Consider the following 23646-nt stretch of genomic DNA (forward strand, 5'->3'; position numbering starts at 1 on the left):
TTCTTTATCATGAGTGGAGTACACTCCTTATAAAAAATGACACAGGTCAATCCATGCTATCATCCAAGGGAAATGATTCAATAAAACCTTGATTTTTTACTAACATTTAAAAAAAAGACCGCCTTGAAAAATGCATTTGTATACATTTGCTTTTGAGCATTTTCAACCTCCGCACCAAGTCTCTCTCCATATATATTACTCTTTGTTTAAAAATATAAAATATTTTTAATTTTTAAAATGTAATCATTATTTTTTAAAAAAAGTATCCTTATTAATAAATGACTTTAAATTTATTGTAGGGTGTTTATTAAGGATAAATATAAAAAAATAGAATTAGTTTGAAAGTATGTAACTATTTTATTGAGAAGTGATATTTAATTAAAAAAATATTACATTTTTTAACGGAGAGAATATATAATATATTATTTTTTCGCCTTAGCTCCTAGCATATTTAAAGTTGGAAAAAATATTAAAAAAAAGCTTACATGAAAGTCACCACAAATAAGGTTGGCCCGAAAAAAGAGTCGCACCTAGAACTTGCAAGGCTTTCAACTTAACTTTTCTGGAATTGTCAATTGAAGTTTTTATGATTTCTAACTTACATACAGGAGAATTTTTATTAATTACCCTTTTAATAGTAAATAATTTCAATAGTTAATTAGTATTTTAAAATTTCTGGCGTAATTAAACCTCATCCGTATTCATTATACCCTCATTCCTGTTATTTTTATTCCGCGACATGACATGATCGCACATTCCTTTTTTTTTTTTTTTGGGGGGGGATTGGATCACCTGCTCGGCCTCACTCACATGTCGAGGACTTGACGGGGTTAGGCCAATCTTCATGGAGCCAGCTTTGTGCGATCCCTCATCCCCAATAAGAGAGGGTGGCGTCAGGGGGAGCGGGGCAAGGCCCATAGGATCCATTGGCCGGTAACGAACGGCAGAGAGCCAGAGACATAGGAAGAGGGCGTATCACGGGTATAGGCGGTGACCCGGTAGCATAGCAATGGAATCCATTTGCAGTCTTTTTGTCTAGAACATGCTTGGGGCGGGAGATCATCGGCGTTGTGGTCAAGCCAATTCAGAAAGATCAGGACACAGCAGATTTCGACACGTGGACCCGTTCTTATAATCGGATGCAAACCTATTTATATTCCACTCTTTATTCTGTGTTTCTGGTCCGCCTCTTACCCTCCCCCACCCCCTCCCCCTCTCTCTGTCTCTCTACCCCCGCCGTTTTCCTCAGCTCTCACTGCACACCCTCCCAAACCCTAGACGCCTTCTCCGCAACGTCCCAATTTCCCATGTTCCCTCTGGATCTCGCTCACTGAAGTATCGCTTTTCTTCTACTCCAGAAACCTTTTCATTCGGTGTTCCAGGAGGATACTTGGGGAAACGCGGCGGTCCGGAATTGTCGGCGATGGCCGCTTCCACCACCAGCCAGGTCTATATTCAGGTAATCGAGGATGTCATGAACAAGGTTCGGGATGAGTTCATCAACAATGGCGGTCCTGGGGAGGAAGTTCTCAAGGAGCTTCAAGCTGTAATATTTCCTAATTTCTCTTCGCTCCCCAATTTAATTCATTTCCTCTTGCTGTTCTTCATGTTTTGATCGATTGGTAGTATTTTTCTTAATAGATATACGATGAAATCTGCGTGGATTTGTTTGGGAATATATTTTCCCTATCGGCTGATTGACTTAGGGCTTGGATCTGATCTGATTGGATTTATATTTTTACCAAAGCTCCATGGTTTTATGCTCACGCTCTTTCGTTTTGTCTTTGTTGATCATTTAGACGTGGGAAACAAAAATGATCCAGGCTGGTGTTGTTCTCGGGCCCATAGAAAGGTCCACTGCAGCTAAGCCTACGCCCGGTGGTCCGATAACTCCGGTTCACGATCTAAACGTCCCATATGAGGGTACCGAGGAATATGAAACTCCCACCGCCGAAATGCTTTTCCCTCCTGTGAGATATATCCCATTTTTGAAAATTTGGTTTTAATGGTTCTCTCTGATTCATTTATTACGTTTTTACTTTCAGTTATGGTATTGTTTGTTGATACGGGATTTTGCTTGTACAGACGCCTTTGCAAACTCCAATTCAGACACCTTTACCAGGAACTGTAGATAGCTCCATGTATAACATTCCTACTGGGCCTAGTGACTACTCAACTCCTGGAAATGATTCTGGCGGAACTACTGAGGTGAAAGGTGGAAGACCTGGCCCATACATGGTAAGCTCATTTGATGCTGATTCATCACTGAATTATGCTACTGAAGGATCGCTGGTTCATGTTTTATTCTTCCTGCGCATCAAATATGTGTCTGCCATCGATTTATGCTGTGAAATGGTGGCCTGCATTCTTGAAATGGGTTATGTCCGTTGCTATTCTATATCACAGCTGCGGGAACATTTTCCTTTGAATGTGACCAACGATCTAATTCTTATAATCTTCTTGTAGCAACCTTCTTCTCCTTGGATGACCCAGAGGCCTTCACTTGATGTCAATGTTGGTGAGTCTCTGCTTATTTTGAAACGTGTCTAGTAAAAATGACTTTGCATTGATATTAATAATGGTCTATATTGCTGTAGCTTATGTTGAAGGGCGGGAGGAAGCAGACAGAGGAACTTCTAATCAACCTCTGACACAGGTAAGCAAGTCTGCGAGGTATTTTAGAAGAATGTCTGTTGCATGAGTAGAAAGTGTCTTATGATGTTCTTGTTATGAATAATTTTATAACCAACCATTGATAATTAGTTAAACATATATTTTTTGTATGTTAATATAATAACTATAACAAGTGAACATTAATAATTAATTTTAAATTAAATATTTTACATCTGATTAAGCATGAAAACAAAGGAAACCGTGACGTGATATACAACAACAACACCAACAACAATCCTTATCATACTAGATGGAATCGACTATGTGGATTGCACTACGTCATTGTCATTATGCTCTATCATTTATCAAGATTTTAAGAATGTTATTAACAAATAAGAATGAAACTGTGACATGATATCTAATTTTGAAATTCAAACAATTAAGCCACTTGTAATTATAACCATTGAGTATTCTTTCATCAAAGTAAGAGAATGCTAAGGTTATATATGAGAATTGATTGTTAATTTTTATATAAAAAGCCATTTAATGGATAAGAAAAATTAATTGGTCTAAGTTAATAATGCTTCATAGATGCACACTGCAGGATAGGCAATGTAGGGTTGTTGCACTAAGTTTATAAGCATAATCATGTCTACTAATGAATGAAAAAGAACACATTGTAGTTGTTTAGATGAGAAACTGGACACATGTTGAAGCCCCTAAGCTTGAATTGCACATTACCAATTTCCAAATTTTGAAGCTCAGAGGAAAAGTTTCAGTGGGGACCACTCCAGTCTTGAACCAGCACATGTTTTCATAAAAACTGCACAGTTCAACCCTTTTTTCTATCAAGTTTGATTGGTTCTGTGACACAGTAATTTGCAGGCTCTTCTCGACCAGACAAGAGGCTGGTGTCCCAGTTGAACTGGCTGGTCTAGTTCGGCTCAATTAGCATTGCTTGTTATTAAGTCATCAAACAGATTTCCTTTGTTGTTTCCTAGAACATTTTGTAGATGCTTTTGCCTGGAACATGCACTCCCATCTAATAAAATGAGTAACATGGGAATGCCAGCACATTTAGAATTTTACTTGTTATTGATGTATGAGTACCATCCAGGACTTCTTCACGGTGTCTTCAGGAAAGCGAAAACGTGATGATTTTCCTTCACAATATAACTCTGGTGGATATATACCTCAGCAAGATGGGGCTGGAGATGCTACAGCTGGAGTTTTTCAAATTGAGGTATAATTTTTTATCCAATCAACCAATATCAAATGGATATCAAATTATTTGGCGTTCACGTGAATTTGCAACTCAGGTGTTATCACATTAAATGTTCACTGTTGTTATTGTTATCATTTATGTCATCATTATTGTAAAGTGGCTTGTCATGTATGAGTTGATGTGATCATTGATTAAAAGTTCAGCTGCAGAACGCCTAGTGGTATTTATCGTATGCCCTGTAATTCTTCCTTCAAGGCACCACTGCCTTTACTTCTCTTCCTCTCTTATAACCTTGACCTCTCTATGATAGCAGGTTATTGCTATTGATGAACATTAGTGTAAACACACTAGTTTCTGTCAACAAAACCGAGCTTTCCAATGGACTAATAGACTACTACTTGTGGTGTAATATAAATCAAATGAAGTAATAACTCCGTTGGACATTGTCAAGACCCATAAATGTATAGTATTAGCCAACTGTTCATGAATTCTTGCTGCCATGCCATGTAAAGTTAGAGACATCTCATTGTCATATACAAGTTTCCTTTTTTCCTTTTGTTGCTACTATGGGCTTAGGAAGTTTAGAAAGGGAAATTTGTTAAAAAACTAGCTATAGTTAATCATCTTATCTATACAAGTAGCAAACCTTGTAGATGTAAATGAATGCATGCAGATTGGATTGGCATTTTTATGATAAGACCAGATTTACTCGTTTATGTTTTTTTACCTGTTCATTTAATATTTTCAAGTTGTCTATTGTTGGTTGAGTAATGGCAAGACCAACTCTGAATTTCGTCTTGGTTTCGTGGATTAAAGCAGTTGAATTCTTTTGGGCATGCTGTAAAGCAGTTTAGTGTAAATTGCAGTTGCAGATTCTGCCTTCATTTCTTGGGTTAGCATTTTGGGTGAGGAAAAAAAAAATTACGTATTGAACTTATTTTAATTTCTTTTAATTTCCGTGAAATTAGTTGCCTAGAGCCTTATCAAATAAGTTTAGAAATTTTGATGCCGGAGAACTTGGTTTGTGCCAGTCCTTCCTTTTCAAGGTATCTTGTTAGCAGAGGAGGATTGGATCTTATTTTTCTTGTTGGGATTTCTCTACAAGTTCATAATATCTTTTTACCATAAAAAAGTATGCTACTAAGATTTTGTTGAATGTATTTACTTAATGAAGAACATCTGAGCTTTTAGCCCTTTCCAAATTAGTTCTGGGCCCTAGTCTGGATATTAATATTATGTTGTCTTGCTACAATTCCAGTCTCTTCTCGTGTTTCTGGGGTGGGGTGGGACAAGACAGGGGCTGGTGTAGTCTTGGTGTCTGTACCCACAATGCATTAAACAATCCTTTGAAAGTAAGATTGGGTGTTAGAGAATTCTTGAGCAAACTTGGATAATGATTTCTTCCTTGAACTGTTTTGTCAAGCCACTCTGCATCTTTTGATCTACAGTTGGTTTAATACAGTTGTTCTGGGGCATATGAGTAGATTTTATAACATTTACCTTGTGGCTATCTTTTCGTTACATGAGATTAATCGTATGCCACTACTGTAAATCTATTCAACTGTAGTAAGAATGGCTTTATTTTACAATGGGTCAATACAATTGTGCATCTCAACAAATGGAAGCCAGATCTCAATTATCTGCATCGTGAATATAACGAACATTATAGAATGCAATGCAACCTTCAGCTTCAATCTTTTAAGTTGCACTTTCGGTTTTTACAGTACATAAGATACATGCATTCCTGTCTGTTGGCCCACTGGCTTAAATTGACAGAAAGGTTTATTAGCTATGAAACTGTTTATAACATTATTGTTTTTAGGTATATGGAGGGAGCATCTCTAATGATGCATTTCACAGTCCTTCTGAAGGAAAATCAGCGGCATGTTTGGAGAGGCCAGCTTCAAGGATTCCCCAACTTGATGGACCAATTCCTTATGATGATGATGTGCTTTCTACTCCAAATGTGAGTAGTGATACTGGCACTTTTATTTTCCCTTCTCATATTAAAGCATGTGGTGCTTACCTTTATATTTGTTATTCCCTCTGCATAGAATATTCATTCATTTGCATTTTTCTAATTAATTGTAATTTTTGTTTTCCTTCCATATTTCTTATCAACTATCTGATGTTTGTATTAGAGGGGGCCTATGATATAGTGTGCAGATTTTTCATCGATTTGTTCATATTATTAGCTTTGTTTGTTGGCATTTCATTTGTAATTTGAATTATTTCTTGTTGCTTAGTTTAAAGGAAAAGGACCTTTAGATGTGTGTAGATCATTTTGGTAATTGGTCCTAAATTCATAGATTTATGTGCTCACGTGGTCATAGGTATCTGTTAAATTCCATGTTGGTTCATGTCTAAACTAGCGTTGTCACTTTTTTTATGATTTGGTACGTGAACTGGTTTTATATTTAATAATGGTGGGTTTGATATATCTTGATTTGCTCATGATATGCTCAATTATTTTATTCTTGCTAATCATTGAGGGTTTAGAAGTTGGGAGGGAAAAAGAAGGGAAGGGATTGGAATAAAGAGAGACAAGGAGATGGAAGATAATAATGATTTAAGCAACGACTTTCCTTGGGAAATTTAACCAGGAAAATGAAATGGGATGTTGCATGGAAAAATGGATGAGATGGAAGATAATAATGATTTAAGCAATGACTTTCCTTGGGAAATTTAACCAGGAAAATGAAATGGGATGTTGCATGGAAAAATGGATGAGATGGAAGATAATAATGATTTAAGCAATGACTTTCCTTGGGAAATTTAACCAGGAAAATGAAATGGGATGTTGCATGGAAAAATGGATTATTTATGTTTACTGATTTTGTTGTTAAAGTAATATATAATATTTGCTTATATTCTAAACATAAATTTCATAAGCAAGGTTTGATTGTAAAATTTTCAATTCACTCTCTTAACTCCATGTCTTCATTCTGAAAGAAATTTAACTGGAATGGTGCCTTTTTGGACTCTAGAAGTATCATATTTCTGACTGATCCCCCCTTCCCGAAAAAGGGAACATAACAGTCTTCTCACGTCTTGCATTCCGCCATCTTCCTGGTTTTATTTTTCAGATATACAATTATGGAGGAGTGTTCAGTGAAGACTACAACATTGCAAATACACCAGCTCCTCCTGGTAAATAATAAGCACGGTGTTACTATATTTCGGTGATATTTATTGCTCATTATATGCGCATCTATCTCTAATGTTAACGATGGATAATTTCTTTTCGCAATTTTCAGAAGTACCAGTAAGTACTCCTGCTCTTGTTGCTCAAAATGAGGCTGTAGATGATGATGATGATGAACCCCCATTGAATGAAAATGATGATGATGAGTTAGATGATGTGGATCAAGGAGAGGATCAAAATACCCAGCATCTTGTTCTGGCCCAGTTTGACAAGGTAACAACCGGAACTTTCCACTCTCTGAAACGAGATGGAGTGCACTGTAGTGCGATATGGTATATGGTTGCATTCTGAATATCTCACTTTTTGAGATCTAATGGTTTGTCTTGCTACTAATGTAGGTTACGCGTACCAAGAGCAAGTGGAAATGCATATTAAAGGATGGGATCATGCACATAAACAACAAGGACATTCTCTTCAATAAGGTGCGTTGCTCACAATCAAGAAGACTGATCTGACCTCATTCAGTTATCAGTCTATCATATTTATTTGATTTGATGGTTATTATGCACATTTTTTGCAGGCGACAGGAGAATTTGACTTCTGACTTTTGTCATTTATCGCAATTTGGTGGATGTATGTGAAGCATAAGGCAGGGTTGTCATGGAGTGTTTCAACTCTTTTCTTTGATTATAAAAATATTAAGTGAAAGCTTAAAGGAAGAGAGATATCCTTAATACTTTGACCTTCGAGACTGTGATTGATGTTGGGCCTTTACATGAATAGGTGGCATTCTAAGGCATCTCCTGAAGTTTACCATTTGTCGATGTACTTAGTTCTATTAGCGCTGTATCCTCGGACATTTTGGTTAATTGAGAATCGGTTCGTATGGTAACGATATTATTTATCTCATCTCGGTCATCTTTAATGTAGTTCTGCGTAATAATGTTGATTAATCTTTGAATTTGAGCTTTGAATAGAGCAGGAATGGAATCTCTGAAGTGAGAATTTACAAATGGGGCTATCATAAAGACATCATCGTACTCTTGGGAGCGGATGGAGAGGAAGGGAGAGGAAGGGAGATGAAGGGGGGGGGGGGGAGATTTTGGAGGGGAGGGTCCCCCTCCTTTCAACTTTCAACTAAATAGGCCCTTAGGGCTCATGAGAGCGACCGTGAGTAGTTGGATTGTAAAACCATGGACACCACGACGTGTGTTGACGAAGAATTGTAGTACGCGCTAGGTGTAGGGGAAACAGCTTTAAAATGTAACCTTTTAATCCAAATGAAAATGGGCTCTTAACATCCTTTCTTACCATTTGCCCATATGTCAAGTTGAGATGCTAGTAAGTAAAATAGTTTTTTAAGAAAGGTGTATTGCATTCAATGGATGAATATGCGCGGGCTGATGTAGGGTTACAAGAAATGTAAATAGGTGAAATGTGAATGAGGCAATAGCTAAAAACCTAAATAATTGTTTGGAACATGTAAAGGAGGCTGAAGCTAAACATAGACTAGGGTTATGGAAGAAACAAAGTGTTAGACGCTAGACCTAAATGTTGTGTTGAGTGGTAATTCATGGTTGATCATTAATGGCTGATGATAATTTAGAGGGAGGAGGCCCCCTATACTTATAGACAAACGTGACTTGGTATTCAAGTTGTGCAACTTGCTCCCCAAACTTAATGATGTCCATTTTTATTATTTTTAGGAAGCAACTTTTCTACTCTACAAACTTTTCTCACTTTCACATTTTGAGCATTATGAGATGAGACTTGAGTATGGGGGTGACTTGGTCTTCTTTGACCTAATATTATTTGAAAAAATGATAATTAAAGATCTCATAAGATCATTAATGATAATTACAAACTTTGAATTATTGAAATTTTAATAACACACTATAATCCTTACTTATAATTAAAACAATACAAATAGTCAATTGAGAAATTTACAAAATACATTTATAATTATTTGTAACTTTGGTTGGAAATTTATGAAAGTTAGTTATGAATTTTGATTTTTTTTGTAAATGTATCGATAAATCAAGTAAATACACTTGAAATTATTTGCAACATTAGTTCAAAATTTACAAGAGTTGGTTGTGAATTGCAAGCCAATCATTTATTATTATTTTGGTTGTCCAACATACATATAAAGCTCTTGGAAAATCTATTGAATATACTTGAAATTATTTATAATGTCACTTAAAAATGTACTAAAGTCCATTGTGAATCTCAAGCTGATCAAAAGATAATTTATTTCAAGTAAGAACCATAGCCTGTTATTGAAATTTCAATAGTTCACGATCTATAGCTATCATTAATGTTTTTACGTGGTCCCTAAATGTCATTTTCCCATCTTCTTTCTAGAATATCCTTTATAATTAATTGTAATATTTTTAAGGCCTTTAATTTAGGATGAGTGTTGTGTGGGGCCTCAAAAACTACAAATTATCTAATGTAATGGAATGCAGTGGTAATTATAATGTACAATGTTAGCAATGTTAAGGATGAAGGTAATAAAATACTCCATCCATTTAGAATATAAGTAACTTTTTAAAGGTTAGATGATATTTTTAATCTTTTAAGGTATAATTAATATGATTTTTTAAGTGTCTTTAATAAATAACTTACTTTATATTTATTTTTACTTGAAACCCCCTATTAAATAAAGGTAAGCATGTTAGTTTAAAAATAATTAATTATTTTATTGGGAGATAAAATTTTGATTAAAAATCCATACATTTTTTAATCTAAGGGTGTATTTTTGATACTTAGGTAATTTCAAGTAAAAAAGAAAAATAAAAAAGAACCTTAACTCCCTCAGCTGGGGGGGCATTTCTTGCTCACCGATTCCCCACACGAAATTAGAAATCTTCAAGGAAATCAAAGAAACAATAGCAAGCAAGATTTGTAAGTCCAATCATAAAGTAAACATACATCTAGTTGTGTCGATCTGGGTTGAGGGGTTCCATTTTTAGAGGTGCAGGAAGGTGGGCGATGACGGAGGTTGAGGATGGAAGGGTGAGGAGGCTTGAGGAAAAGGGAGGGCATTATAGGGAACTGATAGATTACAACATTCATGGGATATCATATTCTTGTTCCCCTTTCTTTGTTCACCTTACATGTTGGTTGGCTACTAATGCCTAATGATTGGAGGATTTGTTAAGTCATTTCATAAACAATGGCAATAATATACTAAAATGACCTTAGAAAAAGCAAACATGAAAAATAAAATCCACAGGTACATTTTATATCTATCTCTCATATCTCAATTGTTGGCCCTTGTAATTTAAAAAAAGCTATAATGTTCTTTTAGTATCCTTGGTCTTAGATTTTGAGAGTAGTATTAATATAGAACTTTATTTAGGAGAGGCAATTTGGTCTCCCAAACCTTAAACACAATTTGCGTCCACGTTGCCATTGAAATTGAAAGGATGGCAATTGATATGTAAAGTGATCCTAAGGAAGATAGTTATAATTTCACAAAGAAAAAGGAAATAGAAGGACAGGGGAAAGAGCCATCCCTCCAATCCAACCTAGTTACAACAGGTAAGAAAAATTATATAAACCATGAGGTAGAGCCAGAGATGAGAGAGACAACAAAAGCAAGAGGCGATTTTGACATCACTGGGCTTGGTTGACAATCACACATTGTTTTTGGAAAATACTAAACAAAGGTGAGGGCTTTAGAAATAGAGCGATGATGAAGCCACCACACTACCTTAGACATAAGTATTTGTCAATAATGGGTGTGGAGAGAGGATAAGTGGGGATAGTAATGGGATAGCATCGGAAGATTCATTAGAAGCTCTGAAAGGGAAGGCGCTGGTGATGCCATAGAGCTCGAGTAATGCGAGAGCACACTTCTGTAACTTGGTGAAATCTGGGCCTTCTTTAGATTTGCCTTTATTCTCTTCCATTTTTCCTAATCAAATCCAATACTAGGATTTTGCAGGAGCCTTATATGGACTATCACTTTTTTATACTCTTCTGCTCTAACATCATACGTTTGGTTAGTTGATAGGGTTTGTAAGAGGTCTTGTCAGTTAATGACAATGTCATGTTTTATTGCAACTCTTTAATATGATTGCCTTTTGTTTTCATCCACTTGTTCCTACTATAACAGAAAAGTAAGTTTCCCCCCCTCTCTCTCTCATACACACACACACATATTTACATCACGTTTAAACTTTATAGTATTGTGTTCTTAAGATGTATCTTTATAACTAAATATGTAAATAACAAAAATGAAATTCAAAACATGAAAATTAAAAAACAATGGTTGCTCTGTTATTGGCTATAGCAATCAACTTATAATATCTTATGCTAAATTATAGCTTTTTTAAATTACAAGGGCCAACAACCATTTTGTGTAACATCCAAAAAATCTAAACTCAATTAATTAAGTTAATCAATAATTAGTGAATTAATGAGGTGTGTGGCCAGAATGGTCTAATTGGTATATTTAATTGTGATTTCAGCCTAAGATGTGGGTTCAAAGTGAAGTTGGGCCATTCAGGCAAGGGAAGAAGAGAAAAATTTGAAGAAAAGTCCTTTATGCCACATGCTGTGATGTCTGGATGATTTATTGCAGTGCATAGAGGCATTTAGCACAAAACTAGACCTCTTTGTGCCTTGCATTGGAACAAAAGGCTGTGCACGCTGCAGCATACGGTAAAAAATTTGATTTAATCTGTTCGTGTTTGCGTGCAAAATAAAAAAAAAGGAGGGAAGGAGAAAATGAAGAATACAAAATTTCTCTATCAAGGCACACATATTGGGACCTTTAAGGATAGTTAAAAGCTTACCAACACCTAAGGTAAGTATAATAAACTTCCCTTGTTCCTTTTACTTTTATTTTTTAGAAGAGTTAAGTTAGTATTTGAGTGTTAATGGTAATTCTTAGTCCATATGAGTTATGGGTCCAAGCCCATTAGTTAAAATGGATATAATGGAAATTGTTTAGGGTATCTAAACCTAACATTAATGGTTTATGAGTGATTAGTGATTGGGAGTCATTAATATATGAAATTAGTAATAAATGAGGTGGTTAGGAGTTTTTGATGTCATTAATGGTGGTTTATGGACTCATTAATGAAAATGTGGCTAATGGAACTTAGTAAATCCAATAAGTATGATTGGGTTTGATTTTATGATTTTGATGAGAAAGGAATAGGGGGAGTTTAATGTTAATAAATTCCTTAGAGTGAGATAATGATTATACCTTTGTGAAATGATTGTAGTGTGATTCTTTTGGCACCATTCGAGCATGAAAGAAGCCTTAGAAGTTGGTATTGTGAGGGGTAAACTTTTGACCTCTTAAAAGTTAAAGGTAACTGGGGGAATCCTAATCTGGATAGTTGTATGTTAATTAATTAATTATTGAAATTTGTGATTTAAACTTGTTTGTTGTTTGGAAAGTTATTGATGCAATTGTTGACAATGTGTTGTATGATTCATGACAATACTTTAAAAAATGAAGAATTTTATGTATGAGGAATATTTGTGTTTAATGATGATAATTGACAACGTGGTATCATGAAAATATGCTATATATGATATGTATGATGTGGAGAGCATTGAGAGTAACTAATAATTGTGAATTTTATAACAAATGCATAATATGTGTCAAAATATGCATAACATAATCATTGGTGAGAATTCGCATAAGGAGAGGAGTCTATTGGTAAACTCATGTGGTATTGGAGACAATCATTGAAATCGAGAGCTTGCCTTAGCACCGATCGTTGGAATTGGGAGGTAGCTCTTATCCCATATTTGATTTAGGATTATCTCACTTATTTTATGAAAAATTAAAATCTAACTAGTCTTTATCGGTTCATGAGGAGATTAAATTAGGGGTAAAACACCCCGTAGTTGTTAGTATTAGGGAAAAATGAATTACACAAGTAAGTAAGTTGATCTTGACTTGATAGCTCCTTACAAGTGAAAGGTTGGGTTAGTCCGTAAAGGACGTAGCCATCGAATAACCATCGGTTTCATGTCGGAGGTAACAAGAGGGTATAAGATTGACATTAATTATACATTTAGTCCTGACCATATGGTTGTTAGTATTGTGGTCCGGTATAGTTTAAGAGCGTATGGTTGGTATTATTGTGACCCCATGTTGTGCATTATTGATGTATATATATGATTGAATTTGAAGCCCTGTCACACGGTTGTTATTGTTGTGGCCGAGGTTATATGTTTTCATATGTGTATTCTATGTGTGTTTATTGCCAATTACATTTGTTGTAATTGATATGTAACTGTATAGAGTATGTAAAATTTGGTTACTAAATGGTTACACTCACCCCTCAATTCTCAATATTTTTAGGGTCTAGGTCATTAGATCAAGATCAAGGAAAATATGTCCAGGCATAGGATTATAGAGTAATTATTTTTGTATGCCTCACTGTGTTTGTTTTATGTGTATTATCTATGTTAATTTATCAACCAAGATTCACATGATTATTCTAAATTACTTGCATTAACATAGTATACAACTTGTGTATTTTGCACTTTGGATTTGTGAGTTTTGGTTATAAATCCTTGTTTAGGACTAAATACTTGTACAAGTAGGAAAATGTATATTTTAACTGGTTTAAAATGAAAACGATTGCTTTGTGCAAGAAATTCCTCCCTCTTGTGTTTTATAAAATTTGGGATTAAGTGGTAAAAATTTGGTATACGTACATTTGTATGAGTGTAGTATATTACACGAGTCTTTTAAGGTCCATTAAGTGTGGTTGAGTGGCCAGTGTAGGCTTTTAACACTTGTATAAGAGTTTGAACACCATTGTTGTGAGTTTTTATTAAAAAGTGATAAAAATATTTTTTGATGTTCAACTCTTTATAGAAAAAGAATTTGAGTACGAAACTTATGACATTAACTAGAGTTATAAGAAAGTTCCATATAAATACCAAAATTACCTCAATTAGACATCAAATAGAGATTTAGGATGTGTCAGAAGTTTGCTCCTAGTACTATTATATGATAGCAGCCATTTGTTGTCATATTTTGTGCAATACGCTGCGACACAAGGCACAAAGCGAGGGACACCGTGATGCATGTGCACTTAGCCACGACGCATATCCCATCTTTTGCATAAATTACATATTTGAGTTTTAAAACAAGTGTTTTAGGCCTTATTTGATTTCTTAGCTTCTGCAATATTTTGAAAACCCTGTTTTAAGCTTAATGAAAATGTTTAGAAGAGTTTTAAATATTGAAATCTTGGGATCCCTTGACAAATGGTTTGAAACTTGTTTCCCATTCATAAAATGTGAAAATTTGGTAATCCTTGTAAGCTTAGTCCCATGATTACTTATATTTTAAAGTTTATGGTGATTGCATGGTGTAATGATTACATGATGTAAATCTGTTTGGGCTAAAATTGAAACGTCACTTGTAAGGGTCGTAACATAAAATGGGCTGAGTAATTGAAGATTTAGGCCCAATAATTGATCTACAATAGGGCCAATTCAGATCAAAATAGAATAGCCTAATTAGATAAGCACGGATCCTTGAATCCCTTAAGTCTCGGAGCCATTGTTTAGACCATTGCAATATATAAAACCATAACCTCAACGGTCCCCGAATCTCGCAAAGACATGGCCATTATTCATGAGAATCTCAAAGACACGAGCTAGCGGTCAATAATAGAAAGCTTGATAAGTAGAAGGACCGTGCCATAAATCTCATAGATCATGTGTATTGAATCCTTGATATTTCGCAAATGAGTTTTAGATTTCTTAAGAACAATTGTCTCAGCCAAACCTCTACAAAAAGAGGAGAAGGTCACAGCTAAAAAGGGGCAACAACGCATATCTAAACATTGAAATCTTTCATATTCATATCTTTTAGATTTATCAAATAGCTTTTTACTTGTAACTGTTATTTTTGTTTTCAGCCTTGTAATCTTTATCATTTTTGTAATTCTTTAGCATTAATCAAACATTTGTTATTCCAACTTTTGTATATCTTTTACATCTAGGCAAAATATGGTAAGGGAGCTTCGGGGACCTTTTGTTATCAATTAAGATTCATTATTTTTGACACGCTTGGTAATTTTATTGTCTTCGATAAATAAAATCTAACTTGTTATCTAATCTCGTATTTGAGTAATGGATCATCTTTATATATATATATATATATATATATCCTATGTGACCAAACCATTTTGTGTGGGCCTTTTTTTTTTTAAATATTGATCAATTCTTTAAGTTGATATGTAATGATGATAGATGCCATCTTGCAATGTAGGATTATTAATTAAGCCTCAAGTAAAAATTTAAAGATTAATTGATTTTTTGGGAGAATGATAGATAAATTCCTTTAAAATAAAAAAAATAGTTTGGCCTTAAGAAATGTAATAATCATAGTAAGGTTTTAAGGGATTTCTTTGAAATTAAATTCTTCTGTGAAATTACTTTAGTATCTCTTTGTAATTTAAAAAGTTGTAATTTTTTGAATCATTTTTAATTATTAGTAGAATCAAACTTGCAAATATTACCAAACTTATAAATGATATAAAATTAGTTAGACTTTACTAATAGAAAGTTGTGATTTGTTAAATTGTTTTAGTTGTTGTTAAAATTAAACTTGTGAATACCTATACCAAACTTATAAATAATATAAAATTAGTTATACTTTACTAATATAAAGTTGTGATTTGCTAAATCATTTTAGTTATTAGTAGAATCAAATTTGTAAATATTTATATAAAGCTTGTGAATAATATAAAATTAATTACAAAAGGGTACTAAAGTAATTTCATACAAAAATTTGATATCAAATAAGTCCCTTGAAACCTTATTGTGATTATTACATTTTACAAAATTAAATTTTTATTTTTTTAGTTTAGAGAGGTTTGTCTATTATTCTCTATAATTTTTTTTTGATGTGAGATTAATTAATAGTTATATGAATAAAAATGAAATCTTAAAAATAAAAAGAAGTTATATATTATGTAATTTTTTAATTTGATGGATTTTTGTATAAATTTTAAAATTAAAATTAGAATGGAGTTGCCTATACTTAAAAAAATCAATATATTTTACTCTTTTATTTATTATTCTGTTGAGATTAAAATATGAGATATTAATAAATAATTCATGATTCTAAAAAAAAATTAGTTAAAACTTTAATTTTTTTAAAATTTATATCTTTTTAATTAGACCCTAATTAATTATCTTATATAAATATTTTGATAATAATGATTAAAATTTTAACGTATCATTTAAAAAAATAATAAATAAAGTAAGGATATAGTTAAAAAAATAATTATAAAAATTATCTAATACTTTATATTTTGAATTAAGTAAATTTTTTTTAAAATATTTTACATTATGATGGAAAGGGTAAATGTGAAATCCAACAAAATTTTTTATTTATTACATATTTATAAATACTTCTCTAATTTTATTTATAAGTTATTTTTAACATGTTTTATCAATATTAAAAAAAATTTAAAATTTATTAACTCTATTTTGAAATTGAATAAATTTTAAATTTTATTTTTATTAAATATATATATTTTAATAATATATTTTCTCTCTCCAATATTTAATGAGAGGTAAAAAAATTTATAATAAAAATTTAATTACGTAATTCATAGATAAAATTAATTTTTTTATTTTATAAATAAGGTCAAAAAAATATATTAATTTATTTTAAAAATCATTGAAATATATCGACAAATATTCATCCGGTGCAGACAAAGAGATAATAGAAAGTACAAAACCAGAGCTCTCAAGCAAGTAATTCCACTCACCGTCACTGATTCTTGTCTTTGGTGATCTCATGGCCTGCTCGGCCTTCACCCCTCACCTCAACTTCCTCAACCTCTCTCCCCATCACCGGACAACAAAGGGATCGAAGGCTCCGCTTTCCTACACTTCCATTAATCCTCGTCTGGCTTCGTCATATAATGATCATTTCGCGCCCCGCTGCGTCCATTACCCGATTCCTCCTTCTTACTCTCGTCGAAGGCTCAGATTCTATGTGAGAACCCTAAGCCGAGAATCTTATCAAAGTTTCATGTTTTTTTTTAATATAATTTTGCACTTTTGTCTTCTGGGTAGGTTGGAGCTCAAATGGACTTTTCTTCGGGGGAAGCACCCCAGTCGCTTGCATCTGATGCAACACCCCAAGAAGAATTTTCTTGGTCTTCTGTAATTTTCCCGTACGTCTCTGTGATTCTTGCTTCATTTGGTGGTTGCATTCGGTAGGAGCGATGGGGAAGGAATAAAAATTGTCTGTATAGTGAAGAGCGAATTAGGTCTACTCACATGCCCAATCTTTACTGAACTGGGAGTAGCTCTAACTTGCCTTTTGAAGTTGTCAAGTAACACTTGATGGGGAACTTCACGTCACTCTCGTGTTAAACCCAGACAAATAGTGCGAAGCCTTTTCCACAGCTACTTCACTGACACTGAAAAAACTGATTTCCCTTGTGCATTGCTACTTTAGAACTACTAAAACTTTGCTTATAAAGCAAAACGCACTAATTTGTCCGAAATTATGCCTCTATTATTAAACAACAGCAGCACTTTCCTGTCAAAAAACGTTAATCCTGTGAGAATCCTAAGTTTCCCACTCCCAAATCCTAAGTTTTGTGCTTCCTTTGTAGTTGAAAGATAAAAAAAATGTCAATTCTAGTTCAAAATGATCGAACGTGGCAAATTTTGTAACGTATAAGTTCCTTATCATTTTGATTTCAATTAACTAGTGCCTCCTTTCCAAATTTTAGTTTTTTGTTCCCTGCATTGGGTGGCTTATTATTTGGGTATGATATTGGAGCCACCTCTGGTGCTACGATTTCACTGCAGGTGAATTTTTTAATGACTGTATTTTTGTTTCATTTGGTTGTATCTTTTTGTGTAAAGTAAGTAATCTATTATTATTGTCTTGTTGCTTGAATTTGCAGTCACCTGAGCTTAGCGGGATAACATGGTTCAACCTCTCTGCCATTCAGCTTGGGCTTGTGGTATAATTCATTGTCATGGTTTGAAAACTTCTTGTATGATCCTGAAAAACCTATTCTTTTCCATACTGATTACAATCTTACCTCTGACATTTACCATAGGTTAGTGGTTCTCTGTATGGAGCTCTTCTAGGCTCCCTTCTTGCATTCGCTGTTGCTGATTTCCTTGGTAAGTTCTTTGCTCATTCATTTTATACTGAAATTGAATATATATATATATATATATATATTCGTATTCATCCTGTTGAAGTGGCTGCCATTAGGGAGGAAGCGAGAACTCATGGCTGCAGCCTTTTCATATGTTCTTGGTGGTTCAATCACTGCCTATGCGCCAGAACTTGGCGTCCTCTTATTAGGAAGGCTGCTTTATGGCCTAGGCATAGGTTTGGTGAGCTCCTTCCCTGTTCATATTTTCTGTAATATACCTGATAACTTCATAATCTTACAAATAGATTGCATTACAGGCCATGCATGGGGCTCCTTTGTACATTGCTGAAACTTGCCCATCACAAATCCGTGGAACTCTAGTATCGTTAAAAGAACTCTTCATTGTCCTGGGGATTCTGGTATCACATGATTATCTTATCTTTATTTTATCCACTATGGACTTGACTTACTTGGTGGCTGAACTTCTCTGCAGCTGGGTTATTTTGTGGGAAGCTTTCAGATTAACACAGTTGGGGGATGGCGGTTCATGTATGGAATAAGTGCTCCAGTTGCTGTGCTCATGGGGCTTGGGATGTGGCTTCTTCCTTCATCTCCACGGTGGTTGCTTCTCAGGGCAGTTCAAGGGAAAGGTTCATTTCAAGAGTTGAAGGAAAAAGCAATAGTTTCCCTCAGCAGATTAAGGGGCCGGCTGCCAGGTGATAAAGTTTCTGAGAGGCAAGTAGAGGAGACCCTTGTCTCATTGAAGTCTGCCTATGAAGAAGAGAAATCAGAGGAGGGGAGTTTCTTGGAGGTGTTTCAGGGGCCCAATCTTAAAGCCTTCATAATTGGTGGGGGTCTAGTCTTATTCCAACAGGTAGTTCAACTTTAGTGCACATGAGTATATTACATTATTCTTTGATGGCATGTAGCATCTCCATTTTAGTCGTGAGATATTTAAAGGAAAGTGGAGAAATCTTTTTGTGGTTTGGCTGATTAGATTATTAAAACAGATAACAGGCCAACCAAGTGTTCTATATTATGCAGGTCCAATTCTTCAGGTACTTTTATCCCTAACTTCATTTCCCTTGTCGTGTGAAATTCAATTTGTTAATTTCCATCTCGTTCGCTTTGAATTATCTTCTGTTATTAATATATAGAATGCTGGATTTTCGGCTGCATCTGATGCCACAAAGGTTTCAGTTGTTATTGGCTTATTCAAGGTATACCATTTTGGTTTTCATTTAAAATTGGAAATAGTGCTTGCTATGCGATACTGATCATTTTTTCTTATTTATCACCACCTGTAGTTACTGATGACTTGGGTTGCTGTCTTGAAAGTCGATGATCTGGGGAGAAGACCTCTCCTGATTGGAGGTGTCAGTGGCATTGTATGCATCCTATTTTAACATTTAAGATAACAGATTCTCAGAATTAAAGAGAAAAAAAAAATTCTTGCATTATTTTTGGCAGAAACTTGTCCAGTGCAATTTTTATTCAACTTTTCCTTGGCTTTGTAGGCCCTTTCGTTGGTTCTTCTTTCAGCATATTACAGATTTCTGGGGGGATTCCCAGTTGTTGCTGTAGCTGCTTTACTTCTCTACGTTGGTTGCTACCAGGTAGCCTCCTTGCCATTAGACCTGCTGCTATCCTCGTATAAAACAGAGCAAATAGAAGAAAGAATCTTCTCATTACTAACAATTGTATGCGTGTTGTGCAGATATCATTTGGGCCAATAAGCTGGCTTATGGTTTCAGAAATTTTCCCACTTCGGACAAGAGGAAGGGGGATTAGTCTTGCAGTTCTGGCCAACTTTGCTTCGAATGCTATTGTGACCTTTGCATTCTCTCCATTAAAGGTTTTTTAATTCTTTATTTTGGTATTTATTTCGTAATTCTTATTTACTTATCTGTTGATCATGTTTAATATTGTCCCGGCTACCATTGGGATTTAGCTTATCATTATATCGTATTGCCTTGTGTTAATTATGTAGGAGATTCTCGGAGCAGAGAACCTTTTTCTCCTTTTTGGTGCTATAGCTTTATTATCACTCCTGTTCGTTGTGTATTCTGTCCCTGAGACAAAAGGTCTGAGCCTGGAAGATATAGAATCCAAAATCTTGAAGTGACGGCTTAAACTAGCACCGGATGATTCACAACGCAGAATCATTTGGTGAGTGTCACGTTGCGTTCTGGACAGCGTAGCATGTGAAGATACTCGAGTTGCACGAAGACGTTGACTCGTTTCATTATTTATGATAATCAGGAGTTGCCATGTTTATCAAGGGCTTTACCTTCAAAAAGGGACGTACTAATCCTTTATAGGCTCCTCACAGATAGTACAAGAAACACTGTATAGATTTATTCTGATAGCAGTGATGAATAATAATCGAGTTTTGGCAACTAATTGATGCGGTGTTATTTCTGTTTATTAGTATACTGGGCCCATTGCCAGGGTGTCTAGTTTTAGGTTTAACTTAATCCATAGTGGTGAAATGCACAGATAATATTCCACACTATCCACTGTATGTAAAAATAGAAACTTGATAAATGATATTTAGGATCTAAGTATTAGATGCATATTCAAAAATGCCAATAAAAAATACTGAATGGATACACACAAATGCAGAAAAGAAATCTTATGGGAACCTTCAATTGGCCTGAAGAATTCTGCCCGGGCATGCCTGCTGACCAACTGCAATGGTGCGATAAAATAAAATATCATGGATATTGTAAGAAAACATTGTATACATGTCGAAGGACTTTTAAGGTAGGAATTAAAGAAGAGTGGAGAGTCACAGGAACAGGTCCGATACCTTCATAAGCATTGGTAGAGACTGGGATTTCAGCTGAAGTTTGCGTGACAGGAGTTTGGACTGCATGTTGTGAGGGTTCATCATTTCGGAGCAAAGAAGTGACGGCATCTCTGACCTTCTCCATCACACCTTTATCTTCAGGGTTTCTTTTAGGACTCATTGCTTCAGATATCACCTGAGACAGAGCTCTGTCATCTTCCCCCGGTTCCAACTTGTTCATCAAATACTCTTTCACCGAAACACCCTTATCCCATATTTGGTCACTGTAGCCGTTACGCGCAGAAGCTTGTGGAGTCGCGGGAGCAGATGAAGCATGTGGAAGCACTGAGGCGTCGAAAAAAGCTTTAGAGGCGGCGGTCTTGTCTCTGGGAGTTTTCGGAGAAGACATAGCCGAAGAAACTTTCCGAGAAGTTGTCGGGGCCGATGAAGTTTCTCGCTCCGGGGGTTCAACTGAAAGGCCCAGAAACTTGGAGGGGAAGGAATGGGTTGCTGTGTAAACAGGTTTAGCCTTGCTCGGACCGGGAGTTTGGGCTGGTATTCTCTTGGACTTGGAAGGACTGAGAGGCGTCTCTCTCTCTCCTTCAGCTCCAGATTTGACGGAACCCAGCATTACGTGCTTCTCGGTGATTGCATTTGCCCTTGGATGCTGCATCGCTTTTTCCTTGTATTGTTCAGGGGCCAGCTCCGATTCATACACTGAAAGGGCTAGGAAATGCGCGTAAGATTGCCGAAGACGGTCAATTAGAAAGCAGTGTTTGTCAAATGTCGCGTTGAAAGGCATAGTATATATGTTAGAAAGTAAAAGAAAGAATCTCTGTGAAATATGACATTACTGGGAGCTCCGAGGTATTCCGTATCTTCAGCATCCTCATCTTCTACTAGCGAGGGAATGGCGTTATCGTCGTGCTTCTTCTTGCTGAGACTGTGGCGCAATTTCTTGGCCTTCTCTTTGACTTTAGTGAGAACTGATTTCTTCTGATGGTGGCTGTGATCTTCCTGGGGGTCCCAGTGCTTGGACCTGTCGGAGGATGAGGAGGACGGCGACCCCCTGGAGGGTTCTCCTCCTATGTAACATCACATGAAGCCGTCACAAGTGATGCGGAGAATAAGATGAAATGCGTGCGTATGTAGTACATGATACAATAGAATATTACCTCGGAGAAGTTGCTCGACGGTAGGAGCAGGAGATTTGGAAGCATCAGCAGGAGCATATGATCTGTGGAGTTGAGCCATCTTTGCAATGAGAATCACAAGTGAGAACCATTGGTGATATGTAATAAAATTGTTAACATGGAAGGTGATGAAGCAAGCGGATCCGGAGTTATTGCAGGGTTGAGTGATGAACAGATCAACAGGTGGGTGGGAGAACCGTCTTGGCTCCCCATTTTGTTTCCTTCCTGCTGAACCTCACGATTACGGGTTTCATGAAATAGTAATTTGACCTGGTCTCCCCTCCCCTCCCGCTTCCAATTTTTTATGTCCTGATATTCACCATAGTAAACGTCTTTTCTTTTTCTTTTATAACGAAAAAAGTCTTTTCTTCTTCTTTTTGATTTGGTTACTATCTGTGCAAAATAAACTTGAAATGTAATTGGGTAGTGGACTTGAAGATAATATATTTTTTTTTGTCATTTATTAAATTGATCAGTAATGCATGTTAATTGATTATGGATTTCAATTTTTTAAAACTGTGTATGTGAAGAACAAAATTATAAGAGGATCAACATTGATTTGATTTGATTTGATTTGATTTTTTTTTTGGGGTAATTTTAAAAGTAAAAGATGAGGTGAGAATATTTGGTCAGTGGCCGGGACAGAATCCAGATTACATTCTGTGACTGTCTGTGGAATTGGCTGAATTTCTGTTATACCCTTAGGCATGGATGTGTTGGTATTCAACAGAAAGAGATTGCCACAAGCCTTTACAAGTAAATCCACCGCAGGTCAGGAGTGGATCCGTCGGATCAGATCGTCTCATGATAGAGAGAGTGTACATTGGAGATAAGGTGTTTAAATTAAATATGAGCAATGAATCGGCCACAATGTTGGAATGTGTTGGGAACTGGGGATTTAGCTGCGTCAAGTAGAAGCCGACACCAAAACGGTGGTGGATGCTGTAGAACCCACAAATGTACTCACTGGCTGGCCTCTGTCTTGTGACTGCCGCTCGCCTGTATACAGTCACTGACTTGATTTCTCTCCGTTTATCTTTTGTATCATCTCCGATTATACATCAGTTATTGTGATTCTACATCCATATCTTATTCTAGTGCCCGGAGATTTCATAGATCCCACCACACTATGCACAGTATATGGGCAACCTGATTTTTTTCTTGCAATTTAAACTGTTCACGTCTTATCCAAATTAAATATATATTTTACACATCTCATCTGATGCCTTATTTCCTACTTGCATATTTTAAATGACCCCGTGCTATTAATTAATCAGCATCCTCTAAGGATTGGTTGTTTGGCTGCATATATTTCCATGAAGACAAAGCTACCGATGGTCTACTTTTAATAAACTATCACTGAGGGGCCAATCTTCTTTTATCACTAATATATCATTATTATAATATAAGGATTTCTTCGTTTTTCACCATTTTTTTAGGCATTTGTGGTCCAGTCACTATATTCAATAATTTATTGCTGGACCTAGAAGTTTCCCCCCATATTTTAACCCGAAAACCTAATCCCCTTGTTATAATAATACCTGCGA

The 23646-nt window shown here is 35.4% G+C and overlaps 3 protein-coding genes across 6 annotated transcripts; 2 read left to right on the plus strand and 1 right to left on the minus strand.

The window, feature by feature from the left end:
- Window positions 1-1049: 1049 nt before the first annotated feature.
- LOC129314645 (transcription initiation factor IIA large subunit-like) lies at window positions 1050-7892 on the plus strand. The gene is made up of 11 exons (XM_054958129.1): window positions 1050-1546; window positions 1800-1970; window positions 2086-2238; window positions 2467-2518; window positions 2598-2656; window positions 3731-3856; window positions 5661-5804; window positions 6925-6988; window positions 7096-7256; window positions 7382-7465; window positions 7564-7892. The coding sequence occupies exons 1-11, from the start codon at window positions 1424-1426 to the stop codon at window positions 7585-7587; spliced, it is 1161 nt and encodes a 386-aa protein (XP_054814104.1). The 5' UTR covers window positions 1050-1423; the 3' UTR covers window positions 7588-7892.
- An 8824-nt stretch (window positions 7893-16716) lies between these two features.
- Window positions 16717-23317, plus strand: LOC129314550 (D-xylose-proton symporter-like 3, chloroplastic). Of its 2 annotated transcripts, none has more exons than XM_054958024.1 (14): window positions 16717-16986; window positions 17067-17167; window positions 17735-17813; window positions 17912-17971; window positions 18071-18137; window positions 18232-18356; window positions 18433-18534; window positions 18609-18989; window positions 19126-19173; window positions 19273-19335; window positions 19423-19503; window positions 19633-19731; window positions 19833-19970; window positions 22805-23317. In XM_054958024.1, exons 1-14 carry the CDS (start codon window positions 16786-16788, stop codon window positions 23012-23014), a joined length of 1755 nt encoding a protein of 584 aa, XP_054813999.1. In that variant the 5' UTR covers window positions 16717-16785; the 3' UTR covers window positions 23015-23317. The 2 variants fall into 2 exon arrangements, with proteins under 2 accessions (XP_054813999.1, XP_054814001.1); XM_054958026.1 differs by lacking the exon at window positions 22805-23317 and adding an exon at window positions 20106-20518 and having other exon boundaries at window positions 16718-16986.
- Window positions 20640-22608, minus strand: LOC129314551 (uncharacterized). 3 transcript variants are annotated; one of them, XM_054958029.1, is made up of 4 exons: window positions 22082-22590; window positions 21761-21991; window positions 20928-21632; window positions 20640-20806 (listed from the first exon to the last, which is right to left on the minus strand). In XM_054958029.1, the coding sequence occupies exons 1-4, from the start codon at window positions 22158-22160 to the stop codon at window positions 20763-20765; spliced, it is 1059 nt and encodes a 352-aa protein (XP_054814004.1). In that variant the 5' UTR covers window positions 22161-22590; the 3' UTR covers window positions 20640-20762. The 3 variants fall into 3 exon arrangements, with proteins under 3 accessions (XP_054814004.1, XP_054814002.1, XP_054814003.1); XM_054958027.1 differs by lacking the exon at window positions 20640-20806 and having other exon boundaries at window positions 20813-21632; window positions 22082-22608; XM_054958028.1 differs by lacking the exon at window positions 20640-20806 and having other exon boundaries at window positions 20813-21623; window positions 22082-22600.
- Window positions 23318-23646: the final 329 nt, after the last annotated feature.

This window comes from Prosopis cineraria, unplaced genomic scaffold, assembly GCF_029017545.1.
Source record: "Prosopis cineraria cultivar Desert tree isolate PC_DT_omini unplaced genomic scaffold, ASM2901754v1 PC6, whole genome shotgun sequence".
NCBI lineage: Eukaryota > Viridiplantae > Streptophyta > Magnoliopsida > Fabales > Fabaceae > Prosopis > Prosopis cineraria.